General features: G+C 47.5%; 1 protein-coding gene across 6 annotated transcripts in view; it reads left to right on the forward strand.

The window, feature by feature from the left end:
- The first annotated feature begins 11,991 nt into the window (after positions 1-11,991).
- LOC123934990 (integrator complex subunit 6-like) overlaps positions 11,992-20,636 on the forward strand; it is a 53,123-nt gene continuing 44,478 nt past the window's right edge. For 5 of the 6 annotated variants that reach the window (XM_045995369.1, XM_045995370.1, XM_045995372.1 and 2 more), the window contains exons 1-2: positions 11,992-12,413; positions 12,555-12,632. In XM_045995369.1, coding sequence (XP_045851325.1) covers positions 12,303-12,413; positions 12,555-12,632 — 189 coding nt within the window. In that variant the 5' untranslated portion in view covers positions 11,992-12,302. Of the gene's footprint in view, positions 12,414-12,554; positions 12,633-19,273; positions 19,360-20,636 lie in introns of those variants that run through there. The other variant, XM_045995373.1, reaches the window with a different exon arrangement.

Here is a 20,636-nt window from a genome sequence, read left to right on the forward strand (position 1 = left end):
GCCAGGACCCTGGGATCATGACCTGAGCCAAAGGCAGATTGTTCAACTGACTGAGCCACCCAGGCGCCCCTGCTTTGTAACTCTTAAAATGAATGAATTAGATCTGCAGTGGTGTCATGGAAGGATAACCAGGAAGCAATGTTAGGTAAAAAACAAAATTGCAAAAAGGAAAAAAAAGCAAAATTATGGGACATGATGTGTGTTGTGATCCTAATTTTGTAAAAAAAAAAAATGTTTCTTAAACATATCTATGGTATATGTGTATATAACAGTGTATATAACATATACATATATGTGTATATAACATGCGTATATAACATATATACACACATCTCTGTGTGTGTATATATTTTTACATACCTAGAATAGGCAGAATACACACATACCTAGAATATACACACATGCACACACCCCCTAGAAAAATGTCTGGAATATAACAGCAAATGTTCACAGTAGTTTCCTTTGGTGAGCGATATGTTCACTTTTTTTGGTATTGTATTGTATTGTAACAAAGCTGAATTTATTACAGTGAAAAAGCAAAGCATAATTTCTGTAAGTATATGTATATATTAAGAATATATGTCTATTTGGAATATATAAATTGCAGTTGGAATTGTATAATTCCATCTGGAAGCTGTGCTTTTGTGAAAGTTGGCAGTTTTTGAGGAGTTTGAACATAATTCGGGCTGGGCTTTAGTTTCATCTGGGGAGACAAGCACCAAGGGAAAGGACAGATGGCAGAGACGCCCTAGAAAGGAAAATCTATAGGACCTAATAATGACTCATGGTATGCAAATGGAGAGCTCAGTCACTGAAAGAACCTGGGGATACCAATTGCCTGCATAGGGAAGCTAGAGGAGGAATTTTTAAAATTTTATTTTATTTTATTATTATTTTTTTAAAGTAAGCTCCATACCCAACATGGGCTTAAACTTAAAACCCTGAGATTAAGAGTCACATGCTCTACCGACTGAGCCAGCCAAGTGCCCTACTAGGGGAGTAATTTTGAAGGGGAAAGTAGCTTCAGCGTCTAGATGGATGTGTCATTTATCTGTTGAAGCAAAGTAAGTTCCTCCAAAACTTAGTGGCTTAACTTAACAATAATCACGTATCATCTGTATGGTTTCTGTGAGTGGGAAATTCAGACGAGGCACAGTAAGGGAAACTTGTTTCTACCTCATGATATTTGCGCCCTCAGCTGGAAGATCCAGAAGCCAGGAGCTGGAATCATCTGATGGCTTTTCTCACTCATGTGTCTGAAGATCGATGCTGGTGTCGGCTGGGCCCTAGCTGGGGCTTTCTGCCAGAATGCCGACGTGTGGCATCTTTGTGTGGCCTGGCTTCCTCACAACATGGTGACTGAGTTCCAAGAATGAGCATCCTGACAGAATGAGAGAGAGACAGTGCGTGAGTGTGTGTGCGTGGGAGAGGTCCAGGTGGAAGACATATTGCCTTGTGACCTTGCCTTGGACGCCTTCCAGCACTACGGCATGCCATTGGCCAGTGCAGTCACAAGCCCACATCCCTGGATTCAAAGGCAGAAAGCATAGACCTCAGCTCCACTGGGAAGAATATTAGCCATGTTATAAGAGCACGTGGGTGAGAGCCATACATGTGGCAATCTTTTGAAAATACAATCTCTCACACCTACATCATACCTTGAGGTGAATTAGACTATTAATGTCTCAATGGATTATCACTTTCGGAGAGATCTGTATTTAACTACGGACCCCAGTAGTCCCCCATGCCTTGACCTAAATGAAGAAGTCACTAAACGTGGGATGGCTACGTCATTAAATGTGGGAGGCATGATTGAGGAAGAGTGTTTTAGTCTAATAGAAAAGACTTAATATAAAAATAAAAAAGACTCACAGGTCTTGAACATGGCACAGAAGGTTCTCTATGATCTGGCCCTTGCCCAATTCTTGGGTTTAATCTTCCAATTATTCCTAGACTCACCTCCTAAATACAAGGTATGCCAAATTTCTAGAAGTTCACCAAACATACTATCTTGGGTTGGGTTCCCCAGAAGAAGAACCTGAGTGAAACAAGGATCTGGGTGATTGTAATTTACTGCGGGAAAGATCTCAGAAGAAAGAGAATGAGGGAAACACCACGGGGAGGGGAATGGGGCTAAGCAAGGATGTGGTCTCATTTGGAGTCTGGCTCTGGCCAGATCCCAGATCGCTGTGAAGTGTGAATGACACCACGAGGTGATCCCATTCTAAGGCAAGGGGACCGTGTCCATCCGTCATTGGCTGCAGGTTGGAGGAGGGGAGGTGGGCAGGCTGCCCACGTGGCATGGTGCCTAACCTCTGGGCCAACATGGCTCTCACCCCTCAGGGTAATTTTCCGGAGAAGGGAGAGAGGCTGAGAGCCTTTAGCAGCCATGGTCACAGCAGCTGTGGGATGGGTGCACCAGCCACGTCAAGGGCCATCACGCCCATTATTCTGTTTCAAGACCTCAGACCCTGGCTCCTACTAGTCCTTTATCCTGGGATACAACTGCCTCTTTTTTGCATAATGGATATCACCTCCTCCAGGAGGTTTTCCGTGGTAACTGGCTGGCCACCCCCTACCCTTCCATGCTCGCAGAGAATCCTATGCTACTCTCCCCGTAGCTCAGCATTTACTACGTTGTGCTGAAAGTATCTGCTTGCGTGACCAGCTTCCCCCACGGAGTAGCCACTTACCAAGGCGGGAACCATGTCCTGTTCATCTTTTTGCTCCAGGCAGCCAGCAGAGTGCCCCGCGGAGCCAGCCTCAGTAAGTATCGGGTGAACTAAGCACCAGGTAAATGACTCCTGAAGGGGGTAGCGCAGCTCGGCTGTCAAGAGCTCTTCCGTCCCCAGTAGAGGAGTGAAAATGGGAAATCTAGTTAATATATTTGTGGAAAATTAAGTGATTTATGACAAAGTGGCTGTAGGACTTCTCCCTCCATCTAAGTACAAACACTGTCCTAGTACCGGTGCATTTTGAGGAATATGTTCTAACGGCTTTAGATATTGGTGGTTTAAAAAAAATAGTGGGGGGTGTCAGTTCAGTGTCTGCCTTTGGCCCAGGTCATGATCCCGGGGTCCTGGGATCAAACCCCCATGTTGGGCTCCCTGCTCAGCAGCGGGGGAGTCACCTTCTCCCTCTCCCTCTGCCTGCTGCTCCCCACGCTAGTGTTCGCTCTCTCTCGCTCACTCTCTCCCAAATAAATAAATAAATAAAATCTTTTAAAAAAGTGTTATGATGAGAAGGGGGAAATGATGACATCTCTGCTTTGGCAGGAAAAGAAGTAGTTTCTTTAAGTGGGTAGGGCTGGTGTAAGCCATTGAAGAATTTGTCACGGACCTAATTCCCCTCCCAGAGCTCAAAAAGGGAAACTAAAGATATGCCAGTACTATTGGCTCCTTAGATGCCAAGGGCCCAAATGGAGGGATAAGGAGGGAGATGAACCTGAGTAATGTCTATAAGGTAAAAGCTCCGTGGGACTCAGAGGCCTGGGGGATATGAGGAAGGGCAGAGGGGGAGGGCTCCGGGTTGCTGGGGGCAGGGGTGGGGGGGGGGTGGGGCTGGCTTCCCTGCTGTTGGGCTTGGGCTCCCTGTGGCTGAGGATGCTCCGGCCTTGCGAGTTTCTGATTGAGGTTCCATACGATGGGGGAATGGGGTTGTGGCCCCAGGGCGGTGAGGTGGAAGGAGGGGAACACCTCAGAAGATCCCAGGACCTCTGCCCTAGAGGCTCCTAATGCCCTGTCTGGTGACAGGAAGTTACCCAAGTGGCAAAACCCGCTGGGGAGCTTGTCTGGGGGCTGCCCTGGGCCAAATTTCATCACCGGCTATTTTTACTTTTAGCTTCCGCCCCCTCTCAAGTAACCGGGTCTATAAATGTCCGTCCGACTTGCTGCATCTGAGCCCAGGGCAGAAGAGAGCTGCTGACAAGGACTGTGCTAGGCCCCTGCGCGGGGCCATCCGCTGGCCTGGATTGGCAGAGGCCTGGACCACAGACGCCCCAGGCTTACCTCACCGCCCTTCTGCCATCAGGTTTCACAGAGAAGTTTCCCGGGCCAGCCCCCCCCCCCCGCCCCCCGCCCCCCGCCCCCCGCCGGGTAAATCAGCAGGTGGCAGGAGGCAGATCACAGCAAAGCCACAACCTCATGGGGGGGGGGCGGCCCGGGAAACTTCTCTGTGTCAGTCACCCACCCCGGCCCCCGCCCCCCACAGGCCAGGCTTTGGGAGGGGGGGTGCCAGTCTCCGGGGGAGAGGCCAGTCTCCAGGTCGGTGGTGCTACCCGGGGCGGGTGGACGGCTCACACCTTCTTCCTCTCTCCGGCTCTCTGCTCATCCCCTCTCATCCCCTCTTGTCCCTGCAGAGTGGGGAAGGAGCGCTCGGGCTCTGGGCTCCAGCAGCTGACCAGCTGAGGGCCTGTGGTTTCCTACCCAGGCACCATGTTTAGAATAGGCCTCCCCTCGCAGGACTGCTGGCCTGAGGTGAGGTGTGCAAAGCACCAAGCACCTTGCCTGCCACGTCGTTACTGCTTACGAAATGAAGCGCCCACAACTTTGATGTATTCCCCCAAAAGCTGCCAGAGTGGGGCAGTGTCTCTCCTCCCTCGGAGGCTTATTTTTATACTTTCCTAGGCCAGCTTACCTCCTACTTATACTCGGGTGTCCCTCCTTTATTTTCTCCACAGCGTTGGTCTCGTGCACTAGATATGCAGTTGTTTATTTATTTTCCATTCCGGAGGGCAGGGATTTTGGCCTTTCTTGTCCACTGATGTCTTTCTAGCTTCTGGAGCAATGCCCGGTGCATAGTAGATGTTTAATAAACATTTATTGGCGGAGCCTCCCCCCTCCCCCGAGTGTGCCTCTCTTCCTTCATGCCTAGTCTCAGTGTGTGGCCCCACAGTGGCCCTAGTGCTCAAGCGAAAACACTGGTCCTCCTCTGCTCCTTTCTCTTCCTCACCCTCACATTCAGTCAAGGGATAAGACCTGATTATCCTACCGCCTAAGGGTCCCTGGAACGCATGCACTTCCCCTCACAGCCTTGTTAGCATGACAGCCTGACCCAGCTAGAAGAAAGAAAGACTCATCTAATTTGTCTCCTGGATTCCATGCCTGACCTCATCTGACCCATCCTTCAAGCTGAAGACAGAATGATGGTACCCAAATGCAATCCTTCAACGGTGCCTCACTGCTCCCAGAATGGAAGTCCAACTCCCCCGGCAGGGCCTACCAGGATCCACCAGACCCCACACATTCTGGCTCTTGCTCACGTCTGCAATCCCACCTCCAGCCACTACTGTCTCCATCCTGCTTTCCCTCCCTCCTTCCCCTTTAATATACAACTTTCCCTTTTTTTTTTTTCCCACTGGGGCTCTTTCAGTATCACTCGCCATCTTGCTCACCTCACCGTTCCCTGACGAGAACGCTCTCCCTAGCCCCCTTGTACCGTGCCTCACCTCCACCTGCCCTCCTCCAAGCTACTTTGTTTCTTGTGCGTCAGCTTCAAAGTCAGCTCCTCAGGAAGCCTTCTCTGTGTGTCCCCCTGACCTCCCCATGCCCTCTAGAGCGTATGCGCCTTCCCGTGGGCCCATGAACCACGCTTTGCCTCTCTCCCAGCACTTCATAAACACTGCATCCACTCCTCTGATCATTTGCCCCACTAGAATGTCCTCTGCATGGGCATGGACTCTACCTGTTGTTGCTTTGGTTTAACACCTACCTAGAGCTTACCCTGTGCTAAGCCCTTCTAGAAACTCTTTACAAATATTTATTCATTTGCTCCTTGTAACAGTCATACGAGGCACAACTCTTATTACCATTCTCCAGATAACGAAGCTGAGGCGGAGAGAGGTCAAGTAGCTTGCCCAGGGTCACAGAGCTCGCCAACCGCAGAGGTGGGATTAGAACCCCCAGATCTAAGCTCTGAGGCCCTGCAATAAACCATTTCCCTTGTTCACTAAGGGATTCTTGTTGCCTGCCATATAGCATGCACGACCAAGAAATATTTGGAAAAAAGAATGAATGCATGAGCACCAACCGGGGAAATAGCCAAGTCTTCTGCGGGGCAGTGGGGGAAGGGAAAAGAGGTAGCCATAGACTGAGACAGCCAGTGAGTTCAGGAGTCTGAAGAGTTTGAAAGCAAGTCGTCCAAGGAGTAAGGAAGACGCTGATAGAAGTGGCAGGCGATGAAAGAAACGCTGGCCCGGGAGGGGGAGCTCAGAAAGGCAGGTGACAGCTTCGTAGCGGACAAAGGAAAATATAGAACAGACCGTTAGATCTGGCCAGGAGCTGGCCCCTGGGGACTTTAGGGCAGTTTCCAAAGAGTGCCGGGGAGAGAAAGCAGACTGCATGGTCCAGCCAAGGAGGAAGCGGGAGCGGGAGCAGCCCGACAGATCTTACTCCCCTCTGAGCCATGACCAGCGGAACTCAGGGACAGGGTGTAATGAGGTTAAGCAAGGTCTTTTTGTCAAGACGCCAAGGTGATTAGGGCCCGCTTAAAGGCAAGAGGTAACACATCTTTGGAAAGCGAGAAGTCAGACCAGCTATCCCCAAAACAAAGGTGGACTGCACCGCCATACCACGGCCATTGCCAGGAAATATAAACATGGGACAAAGAGTGCTAACAGTTGGTGTGGAGGGAGTGAAGGCCAGAAGGGCAGTGTTTGGGAGGAACTTTTATCCGAGAGCTGTCTGGTAACCCCAGACTTGAGGTAGAAAGGTCTGGAACGGGGGGGAGTATGGTGAGGCATTAAAGTGAATTGACTTAGAGGCTTCTGGTGAACGAAAAGCAGATAAAGGGCAGAGACATGAAGAGGGAAGCGGAAACTATTTTCGAGAGCTAGCGAGTTCAAAAACATGAGAAAAGCCAAAAGAAGACAGGATGGTTAGTGCAGGTCATAGGGCCGCCATGAACAAAGCATCCTGTTACTTGGCCAGAGGCCTGGCGACAAAAGTGAGCCTGAGACCGGCAAGTAGGCAGGGAGAGGGTTTGGCTGACGGAGGCAAAGAGTAAGCAGTGGCCCAAGGAAGAATCATTGCAGAAGGAAGCCTGAGTAGAACCACAGGGACGCCGCAGGTTTTTTGGTTGGTTGGTTGGTTGGTTTTCAGGCAGGGTGGGGATCATCAGCTCAAGGGCTTGGCCCAAAAAGGCCCCACTGGTGCCCGAACCCCAAAGAGACAGGGAGTTGTCCTGCTTTGGTGGAGGGTGGCAGGCAGAGGCCAGTAAGTCAGGCCCAGGAAGACAACAAAAGAAGGGACAGCCAGTAATTTCTTTCAACAACCATTTGCTGAGCCTGTGCTCTGTACCTGTCATTGGTTATAGGCTCTGGCTGCTCCCCAGGACTTGACATTCCAGAAGGAAGCAAAGCCAAGGCACACATTAACCTATAACCTGAAGGGGCTGATGGTCCGGAGAGGAAAAAACGGGAGAAAGGGCTCGCCCGGCGGGATTTAGGGTTGATGGGTGCCAAAGAAAGGCGATAAAGGGGTCTACGCTCGCTCAAGCATGACAGGACGGTTATTTTCCTCCAGGGAGTAGGAAGAGAGGTTTCATGCTGAGGGCTAGGGGTTTGGTTTGATCTGGAGAAGCCAATAAACCCGCTAGATAGTTATTTTTTTAATATATATTGTCACTTTTGTGTTTTATAATGAGACACAGACAGTTTTCAGATTCTATATTTACATCATTTAGATTCCATTTGCCCTTATGTGGGGAAAGATCAATAATGTGCCCTGGTAGGGGAGGAAACAAAACCATGAAAAGGCGTTTCCCTGCACGGCGAGCAGCACATCCTAAGGCCAGTCCTGTGGAGCCTGCTTGCCCTCAGCGTCGGGAGCCCGTCCTGACCGGAAGTGTGTGCGCTTCCCCGGTACCCGTAAAGCATTTCTGAAAACCGCTTCAATGGCAGTCATCTGGGGGGATTGTTTGTGAAGAGTTTGTATGTCATTTAAAAAAATATTTTATTAAAAAATTTTATTTATTTTTTATTATTATGTCCAGTTAGCCAACATATAGTAAGCACATCATTAGTTTTTCATGCGGTGTTCACCGATTCATTATTTGCATATGACACCCAGTGCTCATCACAGCACCTGTCCTCCTCAGCACCTGTCACCCAGGTACCCTCCCACCCCCACTTTGTATGTCATTTTGTAACGTACTCTCTTGCCTGGTTTTACAAGTAGGGTACACTCATTGTAGAAAAGTTGGGGGGAAAGCAAAAAGATTTTTTTGTGTCATCTCAAAATGCCATTGGTGAACTGGTACATAGCTCTGTCTATCTACCTACCTATTATATATAACATAATAATATAAATATTTATAATTAAATTTATTTATTATATTTATTACTATAGATAAATGTTTTCATATAGATACAAATGTATAAATAAGGAGTGTGATATGCCCCAATTAATAAATGATATTTATATATTATATCAGTATATTATAAAATATATTAAAATGTATAATATAAAATATATTATATATAGGATATAAACTCCTAATAGGAAATCTTTTTATTTTTTTAACTTTTAAAATTTTTTTCCTTTTTTGAAAATTTAAATTCATTCAGATACAGTGTTCAGTGGTTCATCAGATGCTCATACATCATATATATACATATATATACATATAACACTCATCATACATATAACAGTGCTCATCACATCCCATGCCCTCCTTAATGCCCATCCCCCAGTAATCCCATGTCCCCACCCACCTCCCCTTCTGTAACCCTCAGTTTGTTTCCCAGAGTCAAGTGTCTCTCATGGTTTGTCTCCCTCTCTGATTTCTTCCCATTCAGTTTTCCCTCCCTTCTCCTATGATCCTCTGTGCTATTTCTTTTTTTGTGTGTGCTATTTCTTATATTCCACATATGAGTGAAACCATATAACTGTCTTTCTCTGCTTGACTTATTTCACTCAGCATAATCTCCTCTAGTCCCATCCATGTCGATGCAAAAGTTGGGTATTCATTTGTGATGGCTGAGTCGTATTCCATTGAGTATATGGATCACATTTTCTTTATCCATTCATCTGTTGAAGGGCATCTAGGCTCCTTCCACAGTTGGGCTATTGTGGACATTGCTGCTCGGGACATTGGGGTGCATGTGTCCCTTCTTTTCACTACATCTGTATCTTTGGGGTAAATACCCAGTAGTGCAATTGCTGGGCCATAGGGTAGCTCTATTTTTGACTTCTTGAGGAACTGCCATACTGTTTTCCCATACTGTTGCATTCCCACCAACAGCATAAGAGAATTCCCCTTTCTCCACATCCTCACCAACATTTGTTGTTTCCTGTCTTGTTAATTTTCACCATTCTAACTGGTATAAGGTGGTATCTGGAGAAACGTGGTATCATAGATAAGGAGTATGATGTGCCTCAATTCACAAATGACATTTATATATTATATCAATTTATTATAAAATATATTAAACTGTATAATACAAAATACATTATATATATATGAATTAAACTCCTAATAGGAAATATTGTTTTAAAAGACTTATTATTTGCTTTAGAGAGAGAGAGAGAGAGAGAATGCGTGTATGTGAGTGGGGGAGGGACAGAGGGAAAGGGACAGAGTCTCCAGCAGACTCTCCACTGAGCACAGACCCTGGCTCAGGGTTCTGTCTCACCACACTGAGAACATGACCTGAACCGAAATCAACAGTCGGATGGTCAGGCGCCCCCTTAATGGAGAATCTTGTATTCTTCAACCAAAGCACAGTCTAAGCAACCTATCAACCCCATGCATTGATCTCATGGGCTGAAAGTGGCATATTATTACTTGGAGTTGACTCTAACCAAAACTGTGAGCTAGGCAGAGTTTGTTTCTAGATAATAATCCCACCCCCACCTAATGTTAGGCAGAATTCATAGATGACCCCCAAGACCCTCCTTCTGATTGAGTTTAGAAGCAGATTCTTTCCCAGTCAAATCTCCAGATGAAAACCCAGCCTGGCCCACATCTTGATTGTGGCCTTGGAGATTGAGCAGAGATCCCTGAGTCACGGCCAGTGTCAGGTAATAAACACACATGTTGTTCTGAGCTGCTGACTCTGTGGTAATTTGTTATGATGCCCCAACCGGTGCTGTGCTTTTAGTTCCCTGGCTCATGTAGACACTGCCCTTGTCCAACCATATTTGTATCAGAATGGAAATGGAAATTTCTAGTGCCTTTTTCATCCTGATTTCCTCATTAATTCCCACTGGGGGTATCCCACCACACTGGCCCGAAATGCCCAAGCATATTACTATCACTGGCTGAATTTTTGTTCACACTATTCCTTCCGATCCGGAATCCCTCCCTTCTGCCTCTGTGCCCCATCCATGAAACCTTCTGAACTTCTAGACCACTGGACCATTGTCTCTGTTGCACTTTTTACTTGCATTGCTTGTTGGTCCCTGGTTCAAATACTGCCATGTGGCCTCTTCAGAAATCTTATTTTTCTGAAAATGTTATTGAGTGTATCTGTAGGTATATGTATGTGTGTGTGTGTATACACACACTATATAGATATTACAAAGAACATATGAAATGGTGAGCTCACGGAAGCTCAAGGATTCCACGTTGTTTACAACAAACACACTGCTGGGAATCACACCTCCATATTTCAAAGTTGTGTTACGCGAAGTAGACAGCCAAGCGTGGTTGGCCCCGTCCTGAGCCTCTCCACAGAGCCAGACCCGAGAATATTTATTTAAAAATATTTTATTTATTTATTTGACAAAGAGATAGAGCCAGAGAACACAAGTGGGGGTTGGGGGTGGATGGCAGAGGGAGAGGGAGAAGCAGGCTCCCCTCCTCGCTGAGCAGGGAGCCCATTGCGGGGCTCAATCCCAGGACCCTGGGATCCTGACCTGAGTCAAAGGCAGACACTTAACCATTTGAGCCACCCAAGCACCCTTATTTTATTTTTAAAAAGATTTTTATTTATTTATTTGAGAGAGAGTGAGCACACAAGCAGCGGGGAGAGGCAGAGGGAAGGGGAGAAACAGGCTCCCCACCTAGCAGAGAGCCCAGTGCGGGGGGGTGGGGGGCTGGGTCCCAGGACCCTGAGATCATGACCTGAGCCAAAGGCAGATGCTTAACTGACTGAGCCCCCCAGGCGCCCCCTCCCCCTTTAAAAGAAAATATTCCTCATTGTTGCCCTAATTCCGGCAGGCTGCACTTTCTCTTATTGAAAATCGAATATAATGCCATCTACCATAATTGTTTCAAAGATTAAATAAAGCTAATGTAGCTACCTGGCACTTCATAGGTGCTCAATAAACGTGAGCTGAATCACAATGTAGGTTGGCAAACCTCCCATGTGTAAAGGCTGTGCAGACGCAAGCATGGGTGGAATTATCACTGGCAGGGCAATACTTAAAAAATTCCGTAAAACCGAAGAAGCTTGCGCATTCAAAACGCCGGTTTAGGTAACTGTTTAAGCTTTAGTTTTCTTTCTGAGTGGCTATACGTGGAATGCAAGGCCAGCAACCGTCTTGCAAACACGGATCAAGAGTGGGGAGGCATCGAAAGGAATGCGAGTAGGACTTGCCAGGAAAGAAGTTTGTGCTTCTGAAATGTTTTGGTCTTAGCCACTGGCAGGATTGATCGATTGCAGTTAGAGCCTCTTCTGGGCAGCCTGTCCAAGCATCTGCTTCTGTAGTGCTGCGCAACTGTTGCTCAAATTCACTCTCCCTTTTGAATCGTCATCTCTGAAGAGCCAGCGAAAATCCCTTCAAATCACCCCAAGTATCCTGACAGTTTTCAAGTCCTTTAAAGGAGGGTCCTTAACATTTCCCCTTACCCCCTGCCTGGGTTCAAACTTCAACTCCCAGGGTTCGCCCAAGTCCCTCCCCTTGCCCTGTCATCTAATGAATATGCAAATACCACATAATTGGCAGCCAATGGCGTGGGTTCTGGTCACATGGTGCCCATGGTAGGTGAGCGGACAGAAGTTGTGTGTGGGTGAACAGAGACAGCTCTCAGTCTGGGGCGAGCGCTTGAGTGAGCGTGGACGGATGCTTGGGCAGTAGTCCCTGCGGCGGCGGCGGCAGTAGTGGTGGCAGGGGAGGGGAAGGGGGAGGGCCCCGAGGGCTACACACGCTCACACTTTCAAGTTCCCTTGGAGGGAGAGGAGGTGGGGCTGCAGAAAGAGGAGGCCAGGAGCAGTTCCATCCGTCCCGTCCCGTCTCCCCCTTTTCCTCTTGCTCCCTGCACCCTGGCTCTGCGAGAGTTGAGGGTTCGGGTGGTAGTCCGCGGCAGCGAGGGCAAGAGGGTCAGGAGAGTGGGCAGCGGAGCCAGGGGTGCGGGGGAAGATGCCCATCCTGCTGTTCCTCATAGACACGTCCGCCTCTATGAACCAGCGCACTGACTTGGGCACCTCCTATTTGGACATTGCCAAAGGCGCTGTGGAGTTATTCTTGAAGGTAAAGGGAGGGGAGGGGAGAGCTGGGGAGAGCTCCTGAGGGATGGGGGTGGTGGTGGATCTAGGTGCTTCTGTAACGTTCGTATCGCCCCCTCCTCCCTCCTTCCCTTCGCGGCCCCCTCCGTCATCCCTCGTCACGCAGCTGCGCGCCCGGGACCCGGCCAGCCGCGGAGACAGGTACATGCTGGTCACCTACGACGAACCCCCGTACTGCATCAAGGTAAAGGGGCCATGGAGGGCGTGGGCGGGCGGGAAGTGGGAGCCAGTCGCCCGGGGCTGCAGCCCCCTGCCCCCGCCCGAGGCGGTGCTGCGGTGCCCGGCGGGGCGCGCGGGCCGGGCGGGGGCGCGCGGAGGGCTGGCTGAGCAGCGGCGGCGCCCGGGGCCGGGGCCAGGGGACGCGGGAGGGGCGGCCGCAGAGCAAACGGCTGGAGGGGGGGGGCCGCCGAGCCAGTGGTGGCGCCGACCGCAGCGGCCTCGGAACATGGCGGACATTTTGCTTTTGTATGAGCCAGAGAGGGAGACTGAGGGCGCTGCTGAGATGGAAGGGATGGAAGGGAGGGAGGGGAGGGAGGGGAGGGGAAGGAGGGCCCGAGACCGGGAGGGAGGCCGCGGGGTGGGCCCGCCCCCTCGGGGCGCACCGGGCGCGGCGGCGGTGGCTGTGGCGGCCGAGGGGCCGGGCGGGCCGAGTGACTCCGCCCAGAGGTGCTGTGGGCCCGGCGCGCGGGCTCTCCTGGCGCCGGCTCCTCCTCCGGCCCTGCCTCCTCCTCCTCCCGTCCTCCCCTCCCCTCTCCTCCCGCACCGCGCCTCCCGCTCTTCCTCCCGCTGCCCTCCCCTTCCTGCTGAGAGCGTGGCAGAGCCAGCCGCCGGCCCTCGGATAGGAGAAGGAGCCTGTGCACGTCTGTGGTCTCTACCCCACCCCGCCCGATGGCCGATCTGCCCGCGGAGCGAGCCTCTCCAGCTCCAGACCGGGAGAAACTTATCTTTTCAATCCCCCCTCCCCCCCCGCCCCGAGATCGGTCTGCTCCCGCCTGCAGGCACCTCTGCTACTGTTAGTGTTTCTTTGCGGACTCCGCTGGAGTCGGCAACCGGCCGGGGCGGAGACGTGCTGATCGGAACTCACAGGGGGCCGAGCTTTTTAGGGACCTGGCCTACCTATTCACATCCTAAATTAGGTTGCTGTTAGCCACGGAGGGGTTTGTCCCGGGAGAAGAAAAGAGGGAAGGGATGGGGAGGACTCGAGTGCGCGCGGCTGCAGTAGCCAAATTCGATGATTTGATCCACGGCATTCTGACCTACAGGCAGAAAGTAGGGAGGATTTAACCTCCGTGGGGTGGTTAATTTCTGTTCCGAATGGCGAGCAGATAAAGAACTGCCTTGCCTGCAGTGGCCCGATAAACTAGAGCGCAGACTTTGAAATCAACCTGCATAAGACTCCTGCTTGCATGTTGAAATTTAAAAAAATGTATTATTACCATAATCCCTGACGTCTTTTGCTAGACGCCTCCTTTCTCAGAATTATCTTAGTAGTGCTGGGGAGCAGAGTCTGGATGTGTTGTAATCCGTTTTCAGGCGAGGGAAGTGTTTAAAAGCACGGAACCTACCAAACCGAATAGTTGGCTAGAGAGTGTGCCTTCAGAAATAAAACCAAAGGGAGGCTTTAATCTTGTTAACTCATAGTTTGGGTTAACAGTTCGATTAGTGGGTTCCCCTCCAAACTCTTCTGGTTTGGAGGCTTTGTTTTCAGTTTTCCAGTTATCTATATTAAAAAATTAAAAACTGCAGCGAGTAGACAACTTTCAAAATGCCATAAGCTTTTAAAAAATGTCAGTTTCCCAAAAGGGTGTGACCATTTTTTTTTTTCCATAGAGAAAAGCAGATGTTAGTCCGTCCTAAGTCTGAAAGTCTACACCCTTTGAGTACTAATGCAGATAAGAACCCACCATCTGTAGTGTGGCCATTGGAAATTCTCCTTAATTTGAAGTAGTAAAAAGGATAAGCCACAAAGCAGTGTGGCTTTTTTTTTTTCTGAAAGGATAACTTATTGAACATTTTTGATCTAGAAATATTTATGGCCATATTTACAGAATCCTTGAAAAGGAAAAGGAAAGTCTCACCCCTTCCCCCTTTACAACCATCATGCATCTTAACCACCGTATACGTATTACTTTGTGTTCTTACTTTCCCCACCTATTTTGTCCCATGAATTATTCCGGCTTGCCACATAGTCTTCATACTTAAAATTTTTAGCGGCTGCGTAACTTATCCATGGTATTTTGGAGGCTCCAGATAGTTCTGGGAACAGAGGGGAAAAGTTGGATCTTGTTTTTAGTGGAAGTTTCATCTGTTAGCTCATTTTATCCTGCCATTTTATAGATCACATTTTTCCCCTTAAGGAAAAAAAAAAGTCCTTCCAAGTTAAATTTGATCGTGTTTTCTCCCATAGGTCAGGTATGGGAAGGCACTTTGTGTAATGCTTTTAATTACCCATCATTAGTTGCCTTCTTATTTAGGCTTGATGCTTTTCCAAGGTTTGCTCAGGTTTTTCATTTTCATCTCACATGGTAACTCCATGTGCTAGAAAATGGCTCATGGTTAATGATCTTACAGATGTTTCTGTCACGTTGCTGTGTGTACCTGAATCACTGAAGAAAGGCATCTTTGGTAGCATTTTCTTTTTCTCAGTCTCCTTAGCCACTCCCTCCTGCCTTCCTCCCACCCCTCAGCATGTGGTAACTATTTGTCCTTTGGCTTTTAGGATCTAGGCATTTGGGAAGGCCTGAAATTTAAGAACATCTGGTGAATTTTTCTTAAAATTTAGTTGAGTCTTTCATTAGCTAATAGCTAGGAGCCAGAAAGGTCTGTTTTCCGTCACACAGATTACCAAAAAGTTCTTTCTTTGATTGTCAGCGGGCATCTGAGTTCCTACTCACAACCTCTCTCTTCAATAAGAGCCTGGGCCCCGTCAGCCAAAGGATGTTCCATCATAAGGTTTTTTGGTTTTTTTTTCCATCATAAGGTTTTATCGGTAGCTTATTTTTCTGCAGAACACTGTGTACTGGTATTTCCCAGTCGCTTTACAGTTGAAGGACCATTGATTATCTCTTCTCAAAATAACCGCTTATTTCTCAGGTGTTGGTTATATACAGCTCCAAACACTGCAGAACGAATTTTTTTTTTCTACTAGAAGATTCGGTTCTTTTGGTGGTGTAACAGACAGGAGTTGTGCATTTGGTTGGGAGGTTTTTTTCCTAATAGGCGTGGAACTATTCCCAGTATATCCACTTACAGGCTCTGACGGTAAATCCTGTGAAAAGTTACAGTGGCTCGCATTTTCCCGCCATGTATACTGTTGAGTACATGAATATAGTGTTTCACCTGGGACTTAGTAACTTCTTACTGCACATCCCCTAGGAATGGCTATGTGCTCTTTTAAAATTAGTCATACCTGTTACTTGCAGTTGGCTGGCAGGGATGGAATGAGGTTTGATTGGGGGACTGCATAAAAAGCATATGGAATGCAAACATTTTGTGCTACATCTGTTTCAAGCATTGCCTTGTAGACAAGTTTAATACACAGTGTCATGAGCGTTAACACTACTTTTATAAAATGGTATCTTTAGTGTACACAGCTAGGATGACAATCCCCGTTTAATATTTGACGTTTCTAGTGTAATCATATAAGACTAATACATGGTTTTTAAAAAGTGGGGCTTGTTTTGCTTACTGGTTCTTAATAGTTTTGGCTGAGGTTCTGCTGTCTTGTATGTTTTGTTTTGCTATGAATCATAATTTCCTTTTATTCAGTGAAGAAAGTTAAGCCATGAGACTAGGGGATATATAATACATATTCAGAATAGTTTGATGTTTGAAGCTACTTTCTTAAAATGATTTCTTTTTTGTTGAAGGAAATGCTTTTTGAACATCAGACTGAGTCACTTTTCTAGAAATAGCTGAAACACATGTATAAATAGTGGGCAGAAGGGTTTTTTGTTTGTTTGTTTTGTTTTATTATAAGTAGGAAGACATGTTTCAAAGAACTATCCCAAGTCTGTAATCTGAAAGCACAGAGCACTTGAAAAAGTGAAATTTCCCCTTGAGTGTTGCTTTTTCACATCCTGTAGCTAGTTCTGTTCACTGGTATCTGCATGCCCGAGTCCACATGTGTCAGCAAAGGCAGCAGTTTGGCTTACAGATTTAGGAAGTAAAATTAATACTTTTTAAATGATCTGTGTTCCAAACATGTGTTGGTATTTTAACTAAGGCCTCCCTTTTCCCTGTGCCTGCCCCCTCCCCCACCCACTCTATGTGATGGGCCTTATTTGGACAAAAGAGTGACTTAGAGGGGAGCCTTTCACTGTGGTTGGAAGCTAAGGAAGTACTTTTGGGTGAACTGGTAGCAACAGGGCCTGTGAGAGCAACCTGAGACAAGAAGGTGCACTCGAATCTCAAAATGCCACAAAGGGGGTGCACCAACTTCTATGATCAACTGTGTCTCCCCGGACCTTGCTTCCTTTCCAGTTGTCATTGGCCATTGCAACCATGCGATGGTAGGCATTTTGAAATAAGGGGAGAGGAACTATTCACAAAATGAAAAGGCAACCTTCTGAATGGGGAGAAAATATTTGCAAATCATATATTGAGATAAGGCATTAATGTCCAACATCTATAAAGAACTCATCCAACTCAATAGCAAGAAAGCAATCATCTGACTTAAAAATGGGCAGAGGAGGGGCGCCTGGGTGGCTCAGTGGGTTAAAAGCCTCTGCCTTCGGCTCAGGTCATGATCTCAGGGTCCTGGGATCGAGCCCCGCATCGGGTTCTCCGCTCCGCGGGAGCCTGCTTCCTCCTCTCTCTCTCTCTGCCTGCCTCTCTGCCTACTTGTGATTTCTCTCTGTCAAATAAATAAAATAATTAAAAAAAAATGGGCAGAGGAGGGGCACTTGGGTGGCTCAGTTGGTTAAGCCTCTGCCTTTGGCTTAAGTCATCATCCCAGGGTCCCACAGTATCAGGCTTCCAGCTCAGTGGTGGCCTGCTTCTCCCTCTCCCTCTGTTGCTCCCCCTGCTCACGCTCTCTTGTACTCTTCCTCTGTCGATAATAAAATCCTTAAATGGGCAGAGGATCTGAATTGACGTTTCTCCAAAGAAGACATCCAGATGGCCAACAGGTACATGAAAAGATGCTCAATATCCTTCAGCATCAGGGAAATGCAAATCAAAACCACAGTGAGATATCACCTCCCATGTGTTAATGACTGTTATCAAAAAGACAAAAGATAAAAAGTGTTGGCAGGGATGTGGAGAAAAGGGAACCTTGTGCGCTGTGGGTGGGAATGCAGACTGGTGCAGCCGCTCCGGAAAACAGTATGGAGGTTCTTGAAGAAATTAAAAATAGAAATACCCTATGATCTGCTTCTGGGTATTTATCTGTAGACAATAAAAACAGTGACTCAAAAGACACCTGCACTCCCAGTTCCCTAGGTTTATGGCATTTTTCATAATAGCTAAAGAAATGGAAGTAAGGTAAGTGTCCATCGATGGATGAAGGGATAAAAAGATAGTGATACATATATTATTCAGCTATACAAAAGAAGGAAATCTTGCCATTTGCAAGACATGGATTATGATCAGTGAAATAAGTCAGGCAGAGAAAGACAAATACCATGTGATCTCACTTATATGTGGAAGCCAAAAACAAAATACAGAAAACAAAAAACCAAGCTCATAGATACAGAAAACAGATCAGTGGTTGTCAGAGGTAGGAGTTGGGAGGTGGGCAGAATGGGTGAAGGAGTCAAAATGTACGGACTTCCGGTTATAAAATAAATAAGTCATGGGAATGTAATATATGGCATGGTGATTATAGTTAATAATACTGTATTGCACATTTGAAAGTTGCTTAGAGAGTAAATCTTGAAAGTTCTTACCATAAGAAAAAAGAAAATTTTGTAACTGTGTATGGTGATGGATGTTAACCAGAATTATTGTGGTGATCATTTTGTAGTATATACAAATACGAAATCAACACGTTGTATACCTGAAACTAATATAATGATATATCAGTTAACCATACATACGTGTGAAGTAAATGCTTACAGACTTTTGTCCAACCTATGAATTAAATGTAGTTTACTGGAAAGAATTTCTCTTTTTTAAAAGATTTTATATATTTCTCTGAGAGAGAGAGAGTGTGTGCGAACACGAGCGGGGTGGGGGGCAGAGGGAAAGGGACGAACCGACTCCCCACTTGGCCCGACATTCTGTACGTTCTTGGTCTTCATTCTGTATTCTCCAGAGTCACCCTGCCCCTCTGCCCCACGTCTACTTCAAGGGCGTAACAGTTTCCACTGTGGTCCCCCAACACTGTGCAGACCTCCACTGTGGCAACCAGCATGTCATATGGTGATTCTCAGTGCTCACGTTGGCTTCGCTAATGTGAGCTCCTTAAGGCCCCGTATTTGAACTTCTCTCTTTTTGTGCCCCAAGCTCCGCAGGGAGTGCCTGGATTTTAGCAGGTACTCAAGAAATGGGAGAAAAAGACTTCAAGCAGTACGGAAGTGGGACAGCTCCCCAGTCCCCACTCCGGTTTCTGCCACTCTTCCTTCAGAAAGTGATCACTGTTAACGGTTTGACGTGTTTCATGTTGATTACAGCTAGTGTTTTCACTTAGGTTCGGGTATCTAATTTGGGAGAATTGTGTCTTTGACGAGACTGATGTATATGCATCCTCGTTTCTTTTGTTGGTTGGAATGTAACTTATATCCTGAGATATATCAATCTTAAAGACCTGATACACTGATACATTAATCTTAATGACCTGATACAGTTTTAAACCTTTCTACGTTCATGTAACCACCGCCCCAGGCCCAGCTACAGAACGTTTCCATCACCCCTCGAAGAAGCTTCTTGCTGCTTCCTGCTGCTTCCTGCGATCCCTTCCTCCCCTGCAGGTAACCAGTGGTCTGACTTTTATCACCACTGGGGTGATAGGATCGAAATGGTGCTTCCAGAAAAGTCTGACAGTGGATTGCTAGCACTGTCTAGGGGACCTGCAATCTAGGCCTGAAAGATCTGGCTGGGGGGGGGGAGGGGTGGCAGAAGGGGAAAAGTCATGGTCCTAGTCATCAAGAGTCATGAGGATGTTCCTTGGAAGAAAGGTGACTGGAGAATGTGAATGAGGGATGGGAGGGGTCAAGAACAGTGGACTCTTAGCCAACAGCTTGGAGGTGAGGGAGGCGGGTAGGCAAGCTATGGTGAGAATCAGTTTCTCCAGTCAGGATTATAACGAGCTGTGACTGGATCACAAAAGGGCTCTGAATACTCCAAGCTAGGGTGTGTACCTTTTTCCTGGGATGAAGAAACAGGAGACAGAGTTGAAGAGCAATGGCGCCGGGTTTGTCTGTGTGCTTATTTGGTGATTATTCCCACTAGTGGAGGATGAGGTGGGCTGGGGAGAGGGGTGAAGGAAAGGTGGAAGGGAACCCAGAAGCTGTGGGTGAAATTGCCTAGTTTTGCATTAGTGCTGACCACTTGAGAGCTCTTGGCCTTGAGGTTGGGATTGGGGTGGGAGGGATGGCAGAAGGGCAGGGCACACGGAAGGAAAGGGCAAATCCTGACCTCCTCAGGTTGCTTATGCTTCAGGAAGATAATTAGAACTGCTTCTGGGACAGAGCTCTTAGTTTCCCAGAGTGCTCAGGCATGGCTGCTTCCCAGAGAAGGGCAGGATTGAAGGACCCTCCGTACGGGGGACCCTCTGTATGACCAGTATGAAGACGGGACCCCGCTGATTTAAGTCCTTCAGTGAAAACCTCTTTGTAAACATGGCCTCCAGTTCCCTTTTGCAGAGAGCATAAATGAGAGATCCAGGCAGCCCCTTTGTGTGTGTTCTGGAAGGTCAGAACACACTCTCTCCAGGATACAATGTTCTAAAGGGTGATTAGGTTCCCAGATCTTCCTTCTCAGGAAAGCCTTTTTAACCCTTAATGTCGCTTAACCAGAGAGCTATTGTATTTGTTATTGTTTCTACAGGGAAATGGATTTGGGTTTCCAGGGCGGTTTGTTAAAAACACATCCTTCCCCTCTTCCTCACAACTCCTGGTGGCTAGTGGTCCAAGGGAGGGGTGGGGACACTCTCAGGGCTCCAGTAAAGGAAGGTGAAGGACTGAGGTGGCAGTGGGGGTAGGCATAGCTTTTCAAATATACCATTCATGTTTTATGATTTTTAGTC

This window comes from Meles meles, chromosome X (genome assembly GCF_922984935.1).
Source record: "Meles meles chromosome X, mMelMel3.1 paternal haplotype, whole genome shotgun sequence".
NCBI classification, from domain to species: domain Eukaryota; kingdom Metazoa; phylum Chordata; class Mammalia; order Carnivora; family Mustelidae; genus Meles; species Meles meles.